At 29.5% G+C, this 22,456-nt stretch overlaps 1 protein-coding gene across 2 annotated transcripts in view; it reads right to left on the bottom strand.

The window, feature by feature from the left end:
* Window positions 1-22,456, bottom strand: part of Mctp (multiple C2 domain and transmembrane region protein) — an 880,976-nt gene that overhangs the window by 5,680 nt on the left and 852,840 nt on the right. For both annotated transcript variants that reach the window (XM_075359495.1, XM_075359496.1), the window contains 4 exons: window positions 18,446-18,626; window positions 15,447-15,533; window positions 9,130-9,219; window positions 3,735-3,841 (listed from right to left, as the gene is read on the bottom strand). In XM_075359495.1, coding sequence (XP_075215610.1) covers window positions 3,735-3,841; window positions 9,130-9,219; window positions 15,447-15,533; window positions 18,446-18,626 — 465 coding nt within the window. The remainder of the gene's footprint in view (window positions 1-3,734; window positions 3,842-9,129; window positions 9,220-15,446; window positions 15,534-18,445; window positions 18,627-22,456) is intronic.

Below are 22,456 nucleotides of genomic sequence, written 5' to 3'. Positions count from 1 at the left end.
CGTGTTTTGGCTGAAATAAAATTCTAAATCTTTACTGGGTGTGTTAGCAAAAAACCTTAAAAAGTTGAAGTGTTTTTTTATCGAGATGACAATATATTAAAAACTTTTATTTAATATTTATCTTCTCTCCAAAAAATGACATATAAATTACTTATAATTTATTTTATAATTATAATAACTTATAAAATAAATTATATTAACTGGCATATGTAGAAGCCCAATAGAGATTCATTAAATTCATAACTAACTCAATTGAGCCACGTAAAGATTTAAAATAAAAAATTGTTTAGATTTAAAATTAGAAAATATCTAATTTTATAATTGTAACAGATACTGAAAAGGAACCAGTGTTATATATATACACTGTAAATTATAATTAACATAATATATGAATACTATTGATCAGTCACCAAATAGCTGTGGTCACATGACCTAAGGGAACTTAAAAACATAAAAATAATTCCTTAAAGACTTAATATAAGTTTTACACTCTGTAAAACTTAATATACAATAATGACATTATTCAATTAACTATATTATAATGACATATTAAATATTATAATTATACAGAGTGTTCCAGGATGTATTCGCTGAACTTCAGGTGATAATTTTTATTATTATTTATTATTAATCATTTCTATTACATTTAGTGGAAGAAATAAAAACAAGCAAAAAAATTATCAGGTGTACTGCTGGATTAATTGTCTGCAATAAGTTGATTGTTTGTAAACGTATTTTTACAAATGAGATGTCATTTTGTTCAAAATAAAATGCTTAATAAATTTTATAAAAAGAAAACACCTGATCAAACAAATAATATTACATTAATAACAAAGATTGAAGATTAAAAATTAAGATGACAACCATTTTGAAATTTTTGAAGATGATATTTTCAAATTTTTTTATTTTGTAGAACAAGATACTAGTCTTAAATTTTCCAAATTTAATTAAAGTTTAATCATACCTGAGAATAATTTTTTTGTTGAAAATCACAAAATAGTGTCCAAAAGGAAAACAAAGAAAAATAGGACTTCTGTTGATATGAAAGTTTTTGCTCATTTTGGTGTCCTGAATCAGTTCCTGAAGTTTGACAAATATGTCCTAGAACACCTTGTTTATTACAAGCTGTATATATATATATATATATAGAGCCAACAACCTTTCAAATTGCAGAAGAATTGGCCCCAATAAAACCCCATAAAAAGAATCAGTGATAGAATAACGATAAAAAGCGGAGATGAGACATCAAGCTTTGCTATAACATCAATCCCAAAAATCAGAAACATCCTTCTAAGAACTAGTAAACCTAGGATAAGAAACCACCCAAACCCTAAGGAAAATAAAAAGCCCACACCACAAAGACACAAAAAATCAGTAGAAAAAGAATTTAAGCAAAGGGCAGTTGAGAGACTACTACAAAACCTTCAAAAAACAACTCCAAAAAAATACGAACCCCTCCAACCATACTAATGAAGGATGAAAACCATAATCTGCCCTGTGGCAATAAAGATACTGTGCAAGTCCTAGCTAATTATTTCACCAAACTCCTAATTTGCGAAGAACCGACAGAACTCCTAAACTTCAACACCAGTACCCTAATAACAACACCACCGAAAAACATAACCCTCGCACAATAAAAGAAGCCTACGAAGCACTGGGTGAGGTGAAGAATTACACAGCGGTAGGAGAAGATCAGATCTATGTAGAGATTTGGAATCATGCGAGAAAAATTTCCCTTTATCAACAGCTTTTTAACATCTGGATAAAGACAAACTACCAGAACGCTGGACGACAGACCTCATCCACTCATTACACAAAAAAGCAGACAAAACAGACCCTAATAGCTATAGGAGAATCTCACTTCTAGTCATAAAATACAATATTCTTTCAAGAATCATCCTCAACATGATCAGTTTAAACTCAAAAAAGAACTAGGAGAATACCAGGGAGGTTTCAGACCCTGGAGGAGCTGTCCAGATCAGATCATGAGTCTCAAGCTAATAATGGATTATAACAGAAAATGAAGCAGCGATATGGTGATAATGTTTGTTGACTTCACGTAAGCATATGATTGCATCCAGAGAGAATCCCTACTACAAATTCTAAGACACCTCAAACTACATTCCAAGTTAAACACGATAAAACTGAGCCTCACAAAAATTAAGTCAAAAATTAAATTCAGAGGTGAACTCTCAGAACCAGGAGATCAAAACAGGACTGTGCCAAGGCAATGGACTCTCATCGCTACTATTCAACTATGCTCTGGAAGTGGTAATGAGGGAATGGCTCAAAAAATTTCTCCTCAAAAATAAAAATAGGACAAAAAGTAAAAAAAACTGCCTTGGTTTCACTGACAACTTGGCATTGCTAACAAATGACAACGATGAAGCTAAAACACAGATATTAGAACTTCAAAACATCGCAAATAAAATTGGCCTCAAAATATCATTTGAAAAGACAGAAACTGTGCTCCAAAAACCAACACAATTAAAAGAAGTAATCATAAACAGTAATAAAGTCAAAATACTAACCCAATTTAAATAACTTGGAGAAACAAACAATCTAAATAAAAAATCTCAATCCAAACAAGAACAAACAAACTAGTTAAATCACAAAAAAATCTGGTTTAAACACAAAAAAAAGACACTAAACAAAGTTGTAAAACCAGAAACCACATTTACAGCAGAAACACTATTCCACCTGAATGGATAATCAAAGACCAAAACGCTCCAGAAAATCAAATGAAGAATTGGAAAAACCTGCATCAACATAAAATACCAGAAAGAAGGGTGGTGGTTGAAAATGCCCAACAATGTCGTATAGGAGTTAGAACCCATAACTAGAATTCGTTGGGCACATCATGAGGGTGCAAAATTTGAGACTTCTGAAACAGGTGGTGCAGATTTCAATCTTGACTCGAAAAACACTAAGACAGGATGCAAATGGATCAAAGAAATAAAAGAGGATCTGAAGGAAATTGGCCTTACACCAGAACACAACACAGACAAGATGAAATTAAATGAAAAAAATTAAGGATAAAAACACTCGCAAGAAAAAAACTCATAACAAACATTTTCAACACCAGAAAAGACATGGAGATCAGAATATATGAAAAAGTATTGCAAGAGCCACAAGGTCTGAACAGTCCCTTTAAAGAAAGAGACTTTGATAATGGACTAACTGAAGTGATTCTATGCGCTCATAAAAGTGAAAAAAAAAAAAAAAAAACGCATGTTAAATTAAAAATGTAACAAATATTTTAAATTTGAATGTAATAAACATTATATTATGTGCATCGCTTATTTCAGTATTTTAACATTTAAAATTTTTTAATTAAAAATGGTAATTAAATACAATACTAGTCTGATAGTGTATTTAAAATAATATTATAACAAGAGAAACAGTTGATTTAATTTTTTAAAAAAGGAGAAATGTTTTTCTCATTCTAAAACTATAACTCTCATTTTTACTTTATATCAATTTTTTGATCCATCATTAGAAATGATTAATTTTACTTAGAAACCACATTATTTTTGCACAGTCTATTTTATTTATCTGTGATTGTTAATAACATCTCCTACTATTCAAACTTACTTATTTTTAACTATGATTTTATAGTACGCTTTTGTTTTAACCAGTTAAATTTGTTAAACAATTATATAACACCTTAATTGAAAAAAAAATCTCTTAGGAGCTAAGTGTTGATTATTAAAATCTGTACTAAGAAAACTTACTTTTTAATACTTTCACCTAGCGATGCAATATAGCCAATTGAGTTTTGAACAGTTTGTGTTACTTCTTGAATTGCCTGAAGGCGTTCTTTTAAGCTCTTCTTTTCTTCCTATAATGTTAAAAGTAATTTTTCCAAATAAAATAATTAAAATATTATACAAAACTACAATTTATTTTATACAAATTACAATTAATAAATTGGATGTTTGATAACCTACATTCTGCATTTCCAAATAAAGTATTATTAGAAATTTATTTTATTATAAATTACAATGTCTGTCTGTAAAGTTTCAGGATAAGATATGTTGAATTAATCTTACTGGAAGATTAATCCAGTCCTTTCATAGACTCACACAAGAATTTCTATAACATGCTAACTTATATGATTCACCAGTATCAATGGTTTTGTTAAGTTTACTATTTATTCAATGGTCAAGATCAAGACTAGTTTAAAATCAGAATAGTACATTAGTCTTAAGTTTCTAAGAAAAAAACTTTAAAAGATTTCTACAGAATTTTCTCCAATGTTGAAAGAAGTTTAGGGAATGATAATCAATCATATTCAGTTGTTTTTGAGTGGCAAAAAAATGGTGACTAAGAAGAGGTTGAAAAAACAACTGATATGTTGGATATCTGATCACTTCAAAAACAGATCTGATACAAAACATCCAACACAAGAATGACACAGTTTGAAATGAAGTGACTGATACCTGAGCTCTAGAATAATGACAGATATGATAAAGATGACAAATCTGTAAGAAGAAAACTGCTCAATTCATAAAAAACAAAAAGAGAACTGGTTCTTCATGAAGACCAAGAGAGAGAGAGAGAGAGAACTAGAATTTAACATTGAGAAGTTATGATAAATCAATGAACTCTTTCATTATTTTATTAATTTTCAACCTTTATTATTACATTTGCAACATTAAACTTACAATCTAATATAAAATTTAATTTTAAAATGTACATGAATATTATACATAGGTAATAAAATAAATTTCATTATTTCAGTGTAATCTACATTGAATCAAATAAAATTTTACTCTTTATACTAGACCTATAAATATTAAACACATTTTTTTTCTTTTATAATAAACTGATAATGAATAATAATTATTTTAACTTGCAGATTTGATTATAAAAAATATAGCAACATACCTAATGAAAATTACAAATCTATCGTACTAAATATAGTAAATGTGTTGCTGATTACAATAACAATTCACTGAAAAACTCATAACACGATAATAAAATATGGCTGAATCAATGAAAAAAACTTTTACTTATTATATACACATAATATTTACTACATAAATTTATTATAAAGTTTTACTTATTATAATATAAAAATAAACAGTTTCTGCCAGGTGTGAAACACAAGTGTGTATTGCATTTCTTACAAATAACTGTTGTCATTCCTTTGATGCAATGCTTGCATCTCTTTGATTTGATGACATATTCTGGTCAATGGCCCACTTGATCAAGCCTGATTTCAAAATTTGGTTTAATGGAACTTCTTTTTTTCTTTTTCACAGTCTTAATTTTTTCTCAAATTCTGGTGTTCTCTTTTCCTTACATTACTTTTTTGATATGCAATCAAACTTGATAGAATTTTTGATTGAAAGTCTAATAAACACAAAATTTCATTCTTCTTTGCATCTCTTTGAGTTTGATGCCTCTATTAGAGTAGCCAACCATTCACAACACTAACATTGAGACACCAATACACAATTCTTGAGTACCATTTAGTGAAACGCAGATTGGTTCTGTATAATTCTATTAGCATGTTAGCCAGATCAACAGCTCCCATAAAATTATTATATTTTCTACAATACAAGAGTGTACTACTTCAATGCGCTGCTTTTCTTTACAGCTGCATCTTTTGGATTTGTCAACATGCTAATCAGCACAGTATGGAGAAACCAGCTGAATACAATTATTATCTAATCAATGTACAACAGCTATATCTAAATCTATTTCCACCCTCTAGTCATAAGATCCACGTCCTTGTTTTTTTAATTCTCCTTCAGATAGTAAAGGAGTGATTAGCTCCAGCATTCCACATTCTGTTCTCCTTTAAATGCTCAATAAGAGGTACTGATAAGAACCAGTTATCAAAATAGATTTTATAGTTCTGATTTGGAGGCATAGAATCTGTTAAAAAAGAAACAATATCTCCAGAAATCCCAAGATTCTTTGATGGATATGTTCCAGATCCTATTCAAATAGGAAAATCATGAATTAAATGAGAAGTATTCTCTCTTGCGAATATCTTAAAACCCCATTTGTGGATTTAGATTTATTGTCTTGCTTCAATTTTGACCTCCCTTTGAACGGTATTATCTGTTCATCAACAGAGTGTTTTTCTTCAGGTGGAATTATTTTCAAATTTTTTTTAAGATTGTCAAGAAGTGAATGGATTTTGTATAATTTATCAAAATCATTATGACCTCAAGATGATTGTACAGCATTGTTATTAATATGAAAATATTTTTTTAAATTGTTCAAATGTATTTCTATAGAATGCATTTGCAACAGGAGGGTATCGACACTCATTAGACCAATACATTTTAAAACATGCAATTTTAATCAAGCCCATATGAAGTAATATACCTAAATATTTTTCACTTTCTTCATTAGTGGTACCAAGTTCAACACTAGTGCTCTGAAGGGCATACTTTTTTGTTTCTGAAGAAAAAAACTTAACCATTTCAGAATTTATAAACATCTTAAACTACTTTAAAGGAGCATATGCTTCTTCTGGAGGAGGAGGAGGAGGAGGCAATGAACCCTTCCATCGATATTTGGTTCAGTGAATGGAATCTTAGTCCGTTAAAATATTTTTTAGGGCCTTTGCTGCTGAAGTACTTGGTTGTTCTGCACAGACCTGAAACAATAACAAAAGGATTTGTTATTATAATGTTTCAAATTTAATGTACCATAAAGACACTCCAACAGGTGGCTATGACTTACAAATTCATGCGATCATTTCGATCAGAAATTGTCACTATTTCAGTCAGAAATAGTGAAGTCATGACCATATAAATCCAATGTAAACATCAGTTTACATGGCATTCCACAATGATTTAACAATAATACATAATGACTTTTTGAATTATATTACCATAAATTCACTGTCTGAAACTTATTCTACAAACAAATATTTTTTAAGTAAAAAATAAATCTAAAAGAATAATATTATACTTACTTGAAAAAGCGCAGTTCTCCATTTATTGTTAACTTTATCATGGTAATGTAAAACGATGAGCCGGCTTCCATAGTTTGAGTGGTAGTGTCTCAGCCTGTTATCCGTAGGTCCCAGGTTTGAATCCTGGTTAGGCATGGCAAAATCATTCATCTCATCCTCTGAAGCAATGCCTAACGGTGGACCGGGAGGTTAAAAAAAAAAGTGTTAAAAGATGAAAATTTCCATTATTATGCCGATACTAATGCTATCTCTTGTCAAAACTGTGAAGTGCAGTGTGTAAACTAGAGCTACTATTAACCAGAAAGTGAAACACTTCAATAGAATCAGTGAAAAAATTCAGTAGAAAAACTAAATGGTGTAAAACTGTAAAGTTAACTGCATTTAACACTGGGTATGAAAGGGTTAAGATTCATATTATTCCTCTATACTGCTATATTATATTAAATAAACTACCTTGTCCAGAATATAAGGTAAGATATTTCTTATCTCAATATTATGTAAAATACAAAGAATTTATTTTAGGTACTGTGGTTGAAATAGATATCATTGTTAAAGCATCATTATCAGAGACAAAATATAGCTGTAACATTTTTATTTAGTAAAAACAAAACAGAAATTTCAATCAAAAAGTTTCTGGACTTGCAACTTTGTTGACTGGGAAATGGGTATACTTCTAGGCCTCATGAGCATGCTATGAGGTATTGTATGTGGTCATGGAAACCTTATCACACAGGTTCTTGTGACAATGTGTTCTGCAATCTTTTAGACTAATTGATATAGAAAATTAGTGGCTTGTGTGAAAGAAATTTTGATTAAAGATCAAAAATCAGAATTACAAAGACATTAATTTTGATAAACAACCATTATAATCATTTGAGAATCATTCAAGAACTACAATTATAATTACTAAAAAATAAAAAGTAATGGAGTTTCTGGTTATTATCCTAACAAAACAGGATAAGACAGACAAAAAATGTTTTTAAAAATCAGGGTATTTCAGATATTTCCATTCGTAACATATTGCTAATGACTGAGCATATGCAAACGTATGCAGGTTTACAAGAAATTAAAATTAAGAATTTATAAGCTATCTAAATTTTTTGATGAGAAACTGATCAGAATTAAATTTTTCTTTGACAATAATTTAGGCAAATTATAAATCAATATATTAACAGATAATATTAATTGGTTATTCAAAACATTACTAGAATTCCATTCAAATTCTAAATACAGTGTTGCCTCTATTATAAGATCTGGAGAAAAAGAGATTGGACATGCATCATACATGAAATATTGTGGAGTTGTTTCATTTTTCAGAACTTAAACTACTGGAAACATATTGGATGAATCCAAAAATAATTCTTTGAAAGAATATCGGCTTAAAAATTGCCATGAGATAGTGAGCTGAAGTAACTTCTATCAATTTCTAGTGAGTTGCCCACAAGCTGCAACAAGTAACATCTGGGTTACCAGATATTGGAAAAAGGATTAGCTGAATATAATAAAGGGCACAGCAGAGTAAAGAGATTATTGAAGGTAGCAATGGCAAACAGTATTGAAGCTATTTGAGGAATGTTGCCATATTAAATTTACAGAAATGAGGAAAGCATATTAGTGATTGAATAATCAGATTCCATGATTCAGCCTGCTTAATAACCTTCCATGTTATCCCCAAACTCATAAATCAATATTAAAAAATGGGGATCAGGTATAATTTTGTAGATTATCTCTGAAAAAGAGAATACTCTCTTTGAAAAATATTCTGGATAGTGAAAATTACCAGGAAACTGGATTACATTAAAATAGCTGAATTACCAAACAGGAGCAAGTCATGAATTGACAAATATAAATAGAATGTTATTTTATTATAATAAGTTGCAGATTATTCCCCGTAAATGAAGCTACTTCATTTAATTAAATGCAAGTATGTCTTTGAATTAGACTCTCGTAAAAATAACAGGTAATGATAGTATTCTCCAAACTTACTAACTTAGCGTCTCGGCCTTTTATCTGGAGGTCCCAGGTTTGAATTCTGGTCAGGCATGGCATTTTCACATGCTACTTGTCATTCATTTCATCCTCTGAAGCAATACCTAACGGTGGTCCCGGAGGTTTAAAAAAAGAAAAACTTACTAACTTACAAGTGTTAAATTAACAAGCAGGTTTTTAATTTGTCTGACCAAACATACTTTATCTTTATCATCATCATCGTCATCATCATCTCCAAGTGGTTCATCTTCGTCCTCATTATTAGTCCATGTTCCCATTAGTGTTTGTACCTACAAAGGAATAAAAAAATTTAATATTACATTTAAATTATGTCATTTTATCAGTGCAATTTAAAATAAACATAATTAATGGCCACAGAATTAATAGGTAAAATAACAACTAGTAAAAAAGCCACTTGTTTAGATATTTTTTATGCCTTCCTTGACAAGGAAGCAGAGTCAGAGAGTTAGTAATCCATCAAACACTAATAAATAATGACTGTCCCAATGGGTACTAGGGGGAAATAGCATACCCACACACATGGAACTGGGATAGGAACTTATACAATTCTAATGATAACAATCAACTGCGAAGGGAAGGAGACTTTCCTTCAATTGTTTCCTTCAAAAAATGCTTCATTTACTGAAATATTATAATTTTAAGGACATTAACATTATAGCTAATCTATCATGTCAGACTTAAAATCCATGAAAAATTAAAAGTTTTAAATATTCTGTTTTATGACTTAGCCTTGATAAAATGTCAGAACAATATCATCCCCATTTCTTATTTCAGAAATTTTAATTTTACTTGTTTTTGAAAATATCAGAGTGCAGATGAAATTTTTAATTAACATGAAACTATTAATGTATCTGTTGGCTTAAGTAATTGAATGGTAGCTTCTTTGCCTTTCACCCTGAAGGTCCTGGATTTGAATCCTTGTCAGACTTAGCATCTTTGTAAGCAAACAAAATAAAAAAAAATAAACAAATAACAGTAAATGAGTAATTAATTATACATGAACATCAGCCAACTGTTAATAAAAATGAAAAAATACATAATAGATAAATAATGAAAATTATTTTTAACATTTAATATATAAATAATATATGATTACAAAGAAAAAAAATAAAAGTGATGAAGAACATTGATAAGAAATGAAATAAGTTTCTGCATATTTATAATTTTACAATTTTTAGTACTTATTTAACTGATGAATCTTACTGTTCAATTTCTTTGATGATAACTCTTGAATGCTTATTATTAACCAATTATCAAGAAATACTAATTAAGTCAATGAAATTTAGACATTTTAATTATTTAATTTTAATATTATATTATTTTTTGTGAGATGTGTGGCTTAATCTTTCATTAACCCTTCAAGGGGATCTGGTTGAATATTTATAAATTTCAGATGCTTACTTTCAAGTATCGTACAAATTGGAATTTTAGGGTTTTCCATAAGGAAAACTGAGCATAGTTGAATCTTGAGTATCTAGAAAAAAATCTTTTGTAACATTTATTTAAACTGGCCAATATAAATTCATTATTAAGTAATAATGTTGCTGCTTCATCCTAGGTAGATCTCATTCTCCTAAAGTGTTGTCATAGGATGGATGCCCAGTATCTGGCTAGAGGTCTTTCCATTGGGATTGTTTTTCACATCTTGTGGACCTTCTATGGGTAGATTGTCCCTTCATCAATCTTTTCCTTTTTCCTTAATCCTTTTCTACCCAGCAGTTTCTGCAACTTTTTGCTAAAGAGTTAAAGGTTTATATTTCAGTGAGAGTTAAGATGTAAGTAATTTTTTAAGTAAAAACTTACTTAAAAATAATCTACTTACTTAAAAATTTGGAGGGAGTAGGTCTACCTATATAGTCTTATTTTGGTCTACTCAGATCTGTCAGATGAAGTTACAAAAACTAATCCTTTCTAATACAATTTTCATTTATTAAAATAAAAAATGAATTGTTTCTTTATTTATTTCAACTGGATGTCACAGAACTAGGTATGTATAAGTTCTGCTAATATACATGTTGCTTTCACTCTGTGTAAAAATGGCTTGATTTTCCAAAGGATTTTGGGAGATGGTTACCATTGTTTTACTTAGGTCTGGGTGGGTTTTTTCAATCTGTAGTTCCTCCATGGGTAGATTGCTGTTCTTTTACCCCATTTTATCTTAATCCCATTTTCTGTTTCTGGTTTTGTGGCTAGGTCTTTGGTAAGGTAATCCCTTGACATCCTAGGGTACTGAGGTACTTCTTTAATGTGATCTGTAAGGGAGCATCAGTGAACCAATCTAGAAATTTTGTTTCTTGTTTACTACTCCCATTGAAAATAATAGTAATAATAAATAATAAACTAATAATAATAAATAATAATTTGTAGTATTAATATCCCATTGAAAAGAGATTTGTTCTATTACAACTCTTCAGAAAAATGAGATCAACCCAGAATGAGAGCAGCAACATTATTACTTATGAATTTACATAAGCCAATTTAAATTTATGTTGCAAAAGATTACTTTTCCTCAGGTACTGAAGATTCAACTATGCTCAGTTTTGTTTATGGAAAACTCTCATAAGAATAATGTATATACTGGGTAAAGCCAGGTTTCCTGGTATCCTATAAAATACAAAATAACTTAAAATGGGACTTCTCCTTGATGATATTCTATGCTGAGTTTATTATTAGTCCCAGTAGATTACATAACTAATCATTTGTGGATTTGGGGCTAATATAAAGAATATTTTTATTTCTTTGGGGGGCCTTTATCTCAGATGACTTGGAAATTTTTGTTACTAGGTCAGTTAGATTCTATTACTCATTATAGATACATGGAATGATAGGCTAAGTTAGTGTTTTCAGGAGTGCATAATAAATCTTGTAGTTAAAGTGCCTTGGGGCTTGTCCTTTGCCTTCTTCTCAGTAGTAACAATAATAATTCATTACAACTTTTATTCAAATTAGTAATTCTTTGTTTTGTTGGGATATTAATTATAATATAATCACTAATGTTAGTCCCTTGGAAATGAAATGTGAATCAACTGTGTAAGAAGGCATTATAATTATATATTATTAATACTACATACTATACCTGGAAAGTGTTTAGTATAAATTAATACATATAATAAAACAAATTTTACATAAAACTTAAAATAAATTTTTTTTGCAAAGTAATTAGAAAACTTAATTTAAAACTGCATGCATTAAGGACTTTTAGATATATGTACATAACATGTAAATACATATAAAAATAAAACCAAAAATAAAGCAAATATTGTGAAAAAGAAATTACATGAAATTATTTACAAAAAAAAGTATATATAGATAAAAATTAAGATCAATTTTATGAGTTTTTAATTGTTTTCAAAACATTAGAAACAGAACCTGTGTAACCAAATGTACATAGCTGAGAAACTGTTTCTGTAAAATACCAAAAGAAAAAATATAAAAAATTAAAAAAAGGTTAAGGAAATTAGGATTTAAAATTTTTAGTCACAGATTTTTCAAAATAGGAAGTGAAGATAGGGGTTGCTTAATTACAGTGCCATTTGAATTATCTAGTTACAAATTACATTCACACATATACAATACTAAAACACTGACTTATGTATTATTTTTATTGTTATCATCATCTATACACAAAAAACTAGAATAGAAAAGAAAATAAGAAACTAATCTAAATTACACCATAAAAAATTAATTAAAGAAACATTCATTTTTTAAATTATGTAATAATTAATAATTATCTTCAGAACAAAGTTAATTTAGCAGAACAAAATTTACAGTTTGAAAGTATTATTTATATTAAAAGTAAAGAGCTAAGAATTTCACTACGGTTTTAATAATGCATCTATGGTTCTACTGTAACATGCAACATGAATTTATAACATGATTGTTAAATTAAGAATATTAAACTCATGCAAATCTAACACTACTTTATTTAAAGCAGCACACAAGTACTTAATTAAAAGTTAATTTTTTTGTTTAAAAGTTTTTTTTTTTTTAATTATAAATTTATATTTTATTATAAAGACTATGTTGTATAAATAATCATATTAAGATTAATTTTATTTAAAATTTGAAATAATTAGAAAATTATCTGCAAGTTTGCGAAAGCTCATCATTTAGTTTTATAGTTGAAAGAAGTATGGCTGAGTACTGTAGTCAATATATTGAAATCATATTCTTCATATCAAGAAAAAAAAGAAAAATTAAACTGTTAAATATAAACCTATGTACTGAATGGCACACAAAATGACCCAATATTTGTTTTGGTAATAATGGTTTAGGTTAATAATTTATTATTAATGTGTTTTATGTTGGCAGAAGTGACAACAGTTCATGAATATTAGTTTCTTCTCTTTACGAGTGCACTGCTTGTGTATCATTCCGATGACTGACAAAGAAAGATTGACTGTTGAACAGTGCGTAAAGTCTGTATTGTTTTTTAATGAAACAAAACTGTGCTTACACAAAGACGGTTTCGTGCATATTTTCAAACTCAATGGTCACCCTCATTTAAAACAATATGTAGACTTTACAAAAAATTTAATATTGATGGTTCAGTATTTGAGAGTAAGCATGGACAGCCTGCCAATGTTCGTTCTCCACAGAATGTCGAAGCTGTCATTGCTGAGGAGCCTGGGCAAATTAACAAGAAAAGGAACTGCACAACTTGGCATTTCTAGGCAGTCTGCACAGCGAATTTTAAAAACTGATTTGTATTTGTATCTGTACAAAATAACAATGTTGCCTAAATTATCAGTTGATAACAAACATAAGGAATGACATTCCCTGAACGGGCTGTGAACCAAAACATATTGTTAAACAATGTTTGGTTTTCAGATGAGGCATTTTCACCCAGACAGGGTTTTTAATAAAAAAATTTGTGTTTTTGAGCTTTTGAAAATCCACATGTGCTTCATGAAAAGATGCATCACACTTAAAAAATTATGGTATGGACTGCTATCTCAAGTCATGGGCCATTCTTTTTTGAACAAACAGTGAACGTTATTTAAACAAACATGCTATGTAATGATGTTGTTCCTCAGATTCTTGCAAAAGGGTTTCAATTAGAAAACGAGTGGTTCATGTATGGACCAGACCATACAAAGCTAATGTTGTTTTTGACTTTCTGAGAATGTAATTTCAAACAGATTTCCTAATTGTTTTGCATGTGGACAGATCTGGGTCCCAAACAGTCCCGATTTGAATCTATGTGATTATTTTTTGGGATTTCTAAAGTAAAAGATTTTTCCTAGACATCCTCGTACAGCGATGGAACTGAGAGTGCTGATTATTGAGGTGTGCAACGAAATAAATGAGGATATGTGCCTTTGAGTTAGTAACAATATGGGAGTTTGTGTTGAAGAAGTTGCAAGATGTGATGGTGGTCATATTGAATATGTGATAAGCAGAACATAATCTCCAAGTATATAGTAAACACATATTTTAGTTTTCTGTATTGCAATTAAAATAAACATTTTTTAACAAAACCAAGTGTTGGATTATTTCATGTGCCACTCTGTATGTTGAAACTGTCAAATAAAAGTTCAAAAATAAAAAGCTTTGTATTGGAATTTTGGATTTTCAAAATAATCAGAATAGAGGATTTGTACATATTTATTATAATTTTAATTTAAATAATTTAGTAATATTTAAAAAAATTCTGTTGAAACCTCTTCTGTGTGGCAAATAATAAAAAAAGATATATATGTGGATTTATATAAACCCCTACTCTGTACGGTAAATAAAAAAAAAATTATATGGATTTATATAAACCACTGTCTACAATTAAAGGTTAAATAAAAAACAAAAATTAATTCTTTGTCAGCGAAGATGATATTAAAAATTTTCTTATTCATAGCAAACTAATGTTACCATGTTATTAATAGCCGCCCTTCACTCACAGTATAGCAAAATGATGATCTGTATTCTCTAGTTTATTAAACTGCTATCTACTGCCTGCTTTTTTAACTATGTAGCTATGATTCCTTATAAGATCTATAAATATTAAACAAAATATTATGCCAAATTCAATTCCACAACAATTCTTTGTGATGACCACTATGCACACCACCTTTCAAGTATTTAGTAAAATTATTATACATAATTTAATAAATTTTAAATAAATATATAAATAAATTTTTTTTGAATTAAACAGTTTTATGGTACATTGCAAAAAATGCCTTTTTTATTTATTTTTATAATAATAGTAATAATTAAAAATTAAGAATATTTCTATCATTTTGTAATGTAAAAATTAAAACTGAAGGTGTACTAATGACTGAAATATATCTGTCAGCTGGTAATTTCTTTTTTATTATTCTGTTAGGTGGATAATCTATTAATATTGATAATTACCAAAATTGAAAAAGTACATAAGTAAACAGTAGATTTGTATATTTAACCGGTGATTTTTTTTTTCTTATTGTATGAAAATCTTATTTACTTATTTCTTTTCATCATTATATATTAATATTTATATAGGCTGTTCCAATTAAGATTTTACCATTGTTTTCCTTTGTCCTAGTAGCAGGATGCTGGAACAGTTTCTTTCCTTTTCCATTACCAGTACAACCGTTCTCATCCATGTTATCTATACAATGTATATTACGTTCTAATAAAAATACAATAATAAGACAAAATATATTACCATAAATGATACCTGAAGATCTATGACATGATCGATTTCAGAACGAATTAAACCTATTCTAAATGTAAACTTATAATAAAGTATAACAAATGAATTCTAAACACTGAACCTTTAATTAAAGTAAATTATTTAAAATATTGTGTGTGAAGAATGTTTTATTTAGTAATTTAGAGCTAAGTCTGGTTTAATTTAACTAAGTTTGAAAAGGGAGGTTTTTAAGAGATAATGATTACAGCAAAGTGCGTTCAGTAGAAAGCTGTGTAGTAAATATGTGTCAGACAAATAATCATATATATCTTCATCATAATGAACCACCAAACAAAAAAGTATAAATTAAAATTGTTTATTTACCAAATATTCAAATATCTATCTGAAATGTTTTTTTATGTATTATGTCATCATAATAGATCACAAAAAATATTAAGTTATCAAAAAATAAAGAAAATTTTAATTTTTATAAAAAAAAAGAAAGAAGAATTTTCTTATTTTTCTACACTGATATTATCTCCTTCAGAGTAGTCCTCTAGAAGCTTATTCCAGCATTTCTTTCAATTCTCAATACATTAATGAAAAGAATTTTTTGGTGTAGTCTTAAATTCACTTTTCATTTTATCTCTATTTAATCTGCCATTTCAAATTGTTGCTCTTTTAATACAGTCTTAATCAGAGGTAACAAGAAAAAGTTGTATGGTGTCATGTCTGGTGTAACATCAGTGTGGTGTTATTTTTAATTAAATAATCAAAAATTAATAGTGAAATGCAAGCTGGAGTGTTATCATGCTGCAAAATCCAAGAAATGTTTGTTTAAATTTGTGATCATTATCTTCAGCTTGTCTCAAGTAAACAGTATAAAACTGCTAAAAAAAACTATTTCTTGACTGTAAACCTTATTGTAAGAACTCATAATGGGTGATGTCATTATAATAAAAACAATAGGAATGAGAAACTTAATATTTGATTGAACTTAGCATGCTTTTTTTTTGTTTTCATTATCAGGAAGTTTCCATTGAGTTGACTGGACCTTTATTTCAGTATCATTACTATTCATCACCTATTACAACACGTTTAAATAATTCTGAATCATTAGCAATGTCTGCTAACTTATATTCTGCAATGTTTGTCATGTTGCTTTTGTTAAAAATTCAACAGTTTTGGAATATATATTGTTGTATTTGTTTCATACCCAAATTGCCAATTAAAATTGATTCATTTAGGCCATAAGAGAATTCCACCACTTCAACAATTTCTCTAGTATTGATTTCATGATCAGTGATACAATGTCCTTTATTTTATTGATATTTTCATTGGTTGTTGATGGCTTAGGATGTCCGATCATTTTATCATCAAACTATTTGATCGTAAACCCAAGGTGTTGATATAACTTCTTCACCAAAAAAGCCTTCTCTAACATCTTCAACATTTCAGAACATTTTATTCCATTTTTAATGCAAAGTTTAATGGAAATTCTTTGTACTGTCATTTTCAAACAAAATAAATTTATACTGTTGATAAAATACATCCTAATTACTTGGGTGCCTAATTTGAAGAACTATGGATCTAATAAAAAGTTGAACTCAATTGAAATGACATAACATGCAGAATTAAAAAATTCTCTTTAATTTTTTATTGCAGCTCATATATATTAATTATCAACATAAATTAAAAAAAAAAAAAGTTGGAAAACAAAATTAAAATGGTCAAAAATAAAATTTGTTGTGTCTAACAACAAACTGATTAACTATGTGCTAACAGCTGACTACTGATTGAAATAACTGAGCTATGCAAGTACTATTTGTTTACATCGCCACATGTACATTGCCACTTGGCAATTCCAAGTCTTACTTTAAAAACTTGTCTGACACATTGTCATTCCAAGAAATAATATTGAAAATTTACAAAATAAAAAGTTTTCTTGCTAAATCATTAAATTTTAGATTCAATGAAAATAAATTTTTAAGAGTAAAGATTTTCAATTGATATCTTTTCAAATAAAATACTCAATCCTCTTGTAGGGAACTTTATTTAAAGAACATTTAGAAAGTTTTTTTTACATTGTGCTATTATATTAACCTTCATAATAGGAATGAAAAAAAACATCCTGTCAATATTTTAAAGACCTAAACTTGATAATGGCAACTTCATTGTTCATTTATGGCATAATAAAAAACAAATAGGTTTATTATTAGAATAACATTATGGTAAATTATCCAATTTGTGGCTGCCAGTATTCATGGAAAAAATTCTGAAGAATTTACAAAAAAATCTGCAATTATAAAAATGTTTTATAAAAGTTAAAGTAATTTTAAACAGAAAAATATTGTTACTGAATTTAAGAATTCCTTTTCCACTTCAATATTAAGTAATTTAGGTAGTATTACGTCTTTAGTGAAACTTTTATCTTTCCCTATACTCAGTACAGAATAATTTAAAAAAAAACTTATTTTCAGATCGTAAGTTGGATTTAAACCTTTTATGAGATTTAAAAAAAAATAATATTGTATTGAAGAATTTATACATGCAATAATGGTTGATAAAAAATCAGTTTCCTTGTTTTAGTTTAACAGTTTCATATTATCAATTAAAAACAGTACTCACAGATAAATCATGGTTGTGTATTTTTAAACTTAAAACAATGCTAACATTTGTGTTTATAAATAAATGCTAGCAATAAAATAATATTTAATTTAATAGACTATTATATTTTTTTAATAAATTATGTAAAAAAATTATGAAGTAAAGAATGCTTTTACGGATTTTTTATTTAATTACACTATCAGTCAGTATAATAGTATTTCATAGGTTATAGATTTAGAGAACCTAGAATGTTTTTTTAAAGCAGTTGTGTGTTACTTTACATTATTCCAGGCTTTGCTACAACTCGTGCAGTGAAGGTTCATCTTACTGACAATGTAACACTTCAGGAAGATAAGAAGCATTCCAACTGGCACCATATACGGCTCAAAGTAGTAACAAAGAAGTATGAATAATATTAGAGATATTAGACTCTGCACTGTAGATTCCCATTCAACACAGCTCCTAAAATAAAATAAAAAAATATAATTAAATTAGGTAACTGAACATACCTAATGAGGACACATCATTGAGGTGGAAAATTTACAAACGCTTAGTAATTCATTTGACATTTGGGTGAGAGTGCTGAACTTGATAATATAATGCCAATCATTTAATACCATTTTTTTAAATATTGAATAATGGTCAGGTGGACATCTTTCTTTTTTTGTTAAATCATTTTATAAAAATGGTTACACTGGAAAACTGAATAAAGGTTATTTCACAGTTGATTCAATATTCTGTGTCATGGGTGGGTACCATTATGGCAATTAACTCATGGGTTAAAAAGTTTGAGGAAATTAGGCCCATATTAAATTTAATACATAAAGTGCTAGGAAAAAGTATTAGAATGCTAGAAAACATTGGTAGAGTTCAAACTGCCATAACCTGAACATCAATAGATTCTGCCTAAACATACATTAGCATTAAATATTAGTGAACCATCAATCCATAAAATCTTACATAAGGACTTAAATTTTTACCCGTACAAAACTGTTCAGAAATTAAAGATGCTGATTCGGTTGCTTGCATGAATTTTTGTCAAAAACTCTTACAATGTCTGGATGGTGATGAAAGTTTATGTCATATGAAGCTCATCTTCACCTGAATGGCTATTTAAATAACTAGAATAATCAATATTAAACCAATGAAAACCCACTTCAGTTACATGAAAAACCACTCCGTAGTTTGAAGGTCACAATGGATGTGCACTTTTGTCATTTGGTATTATTAGACTGTTCTTTTTTCAAGACAATCAAGGAAACGCTACAACCGTTATTGCAGCACATTACACAAGTAAGGCTGCAACATTTTGAGGCAAGAATTAGTTAATTTCCACTAATTACATGGTTCTAGCAAGATGGTGATGCAAGTCATACTGTTCATGTGTCTATTACTGCTTTTAGAGAACACTTTCTGAACCATATCATATCCAAAAAAGGAAATATTGGCAGCTAGATCTCTTTATTTGTCTACGCGTGACATTTTTTTTTTCTTTGGATTTTGCACAAGAACAGGATGCATGTCAAGCTACCACAAACATTTGTAGAAGTAAAATTAAAAATTTAAGAAGTTGCACACAATGCACTGGCCATGTTTCGTCAAGTAATGGGAAAATTTTTGATTAATTCTACAAGACTCTGTAGATTGTAATGGTGTCCACCTGTTAAATGTTAGCTTTAAAAAATAAAATGGCATGTGTTCTTACAAAAAATAGTAGATATTTATGTTAAAATAAAAACATAGATTTTTTAAATACAGGAGTTTTAAATTTTCCTGCTTCACTGTTGTACCCTTTACAATATAATGTTATCTCTAATTCATATTTATTACGGTAAAACTTGATTTAAGTGAACAACTATGATTATACTTAAAAACTTCCTAAATAGCAGGATGACAGTTTTTCCTTATTAAGTCATTCACTTAAATAGGTGAAATTCAGTACAGCAGTGGATTCTTGGATCAGCAGTTTGCATTTTGGGAAGGGAGGTCCACCATTCATGCAATAGAAAAATTAATGAACATTGTGGGTATGACCACTAGTGGAGCCAGGTGCAGAAGAATGTTGCCTGTGGTGATACTCTAAGTTGCTAAGAATGCATTTAACAGTATGTCTTGAAAGAGGATACAGAAGAATTAGAGATGAGGAGAGTTAGTTCTTATTTGATAAGATTGCTGCAGAAATATTTTAAATGGAGACAACTTTTTGAAAACTGCAGAGGATGAGGAGGTGGCTGTTGCTATGGGGTGTAGTGTTTCACAAGATTCCGCTTTGGGACCCATATTTTGGAATTTGGCACATGATGGAGTGCTGAATCATGATTGGGTGGAGGGAGTGGTGCCTATCATTTACAGATGATCTAGCCCTAGTTGTGACAGCAAGAGGTAAGGATGTAGTGACCAAGTTGAATATGTCTACTACGATGAATAGGAAGTGCTTTTAGTAAGAGGACCACAGTTAGCTGCAGAAAAAATGGTAGTAATCCAGATGACTGGTAGGAGAAGGATACTGCTGTTCAGTATCAAGGTTGTGGACCTAGAGATCCAGGCATCCTACAAAAGGAAGTACCTTGGAGTATGTCTGGTTAAGAACAGGAAATTCACAGCACATGTGGATGAGATAGTAAAGAAAGCATAAAGGGTAGCTTCAGTTATAACAAGGTTAACAGCAAATTAAATGGGTAGTTCTAGAACTTTGAAGAGAAAGTTAAACTTAACTTTGAAGTTGATCTGCTATTTCTTCATTTGTGCTGTATGCTGTGCCAGTCTGAAAGAGAGCATTGGAGATACTGCGTTGTAGGCAGAAATTAGATAGCCTATAGAGAAGGATAGCATTTTGGGTGGTCAGGGAACACCGCATGATTTCCTTAGAAGCTGTGTTGGTCACAGCAGGTATCCCGCTGATGAATTTGCTGATCCTGGAAAGGTCAGAGAGGAGTGAAGGGATGAAGTTGGAGGAGCAAGGGAGATCTTGCTTAGGAGGTGGCAGAATAACTGGCGATGAGCTACCAGTAGCAGATGGATGTACTTGCTCATTGCAGATATTAAGAGCTGGATAGGACAAAGTCATGTAGAAGTGGATGTTTGGATGGCCCATTAGCTTAGGGCCATAGGGCCTTCAACAGTTACCTGTTTGGTAGGAGAAGAAGGCTTTTGGCTGAATATAGGTACTATGGAGACAAAGTACAGTTAGACATATTTTTTTTTGTGTGCCTGAGATGGTTGGGAGATAGGCCTTTTAATTGTGAGGAATATGCTAGCCTGGAGGCGGTGATGCAGTTTATGTTACCCAGTGAGATTGGGTAGAGGTTGTGTGCTAACTGATTCAGAGCAGTCCTACAAGCAAAGATGTAAGAAGAGTAAAGCGCAGAAAAGGACTAAGAGTGGAAAAGTAACCACTGTTGGGTAGAAGTAAAAAAGGAATAACCTTCACAGAGCTGGTTGGATGCCCTCAGATACAGTCAGCTACTGTTGAGTTGTCTAGGACTCTCTGAGCTAGTCTGAAGCTCCGCGGTGAGTGCAACATGCCTATGAGTAATGCTAAAAGGCAAGTATCAGGGCATGTTATGTTAGGGGGCAGGGATTTTAATTTGTGAGAGCCTGAGGCTACTGTCTGTACAGGTGGACATTGGATGACATAGCCAATACCTCTCCAACAATGTAAAAAAAAATTAAAAAAAAAATCATTCACTCATTTATTCTGTTTAAATAAATTTGTAAATTCTTTTATTAATATTCTGCATGAAAGGAAATATATTAGTTTTTCAAATTTTAATTTTAATTAAAGTTACATTATAGTCTGGAACATATTAGGCAACAGCAAAGGTTAAACATATAAATCTAGTCAATTTGTATATCATTTATTTGGTGGAGCACAAACTATCATTTTGCATCCAGGTAGCCATGATGGATTATAGATATTCATGACCCAACAACTGTTATGTCAAGCTTGTATCACGCTGACGTCCTGTGTATCTTGTATGTAATTACTATTATTCATTCAGCAGTATTAAAAGATTATCATTTCATTATTTAATTCATATTTGTGATCTGAATTCAACCCATTATTTAAAATATCTAAAACCTTGTTGTCATCTTTTATCTATTAAAAAAAATTAAAAAAGTTATAAAACAACCAGTTTCACTTGTTACTGGAAACTGAAATAATTTCATTATAAAAAATTGTGAAACTTAAAGTGTACACATTAATATTCATAATTTGCTAATTTAGGCAATGATTAAAAAGACTGCTTTCAAATAAGTACAGTTATTATTTCAAGTCAATATGTAAAATT

The sequence above is a fragment of the Lycorma delicatula genome, chromosome 3 (assembly GCF_047948215.1).
Source record: "Lycorma delicatula isolate Av1 chromosome 3, ASM4794821v1, whole genome shotgun sequence".
NCBI classification, from domain to species: domain Eukaryota; kingdom Metazoa; phylum Arthropoda; class Insecta; order Hemiptera; family Fulgoridae; genus Lycorma; species Lycorma delicatula.
Note: the sequence above shows the minus strand (reverse complement) of the source record. Positions and strands in the feature narration are given on the sequence as shown.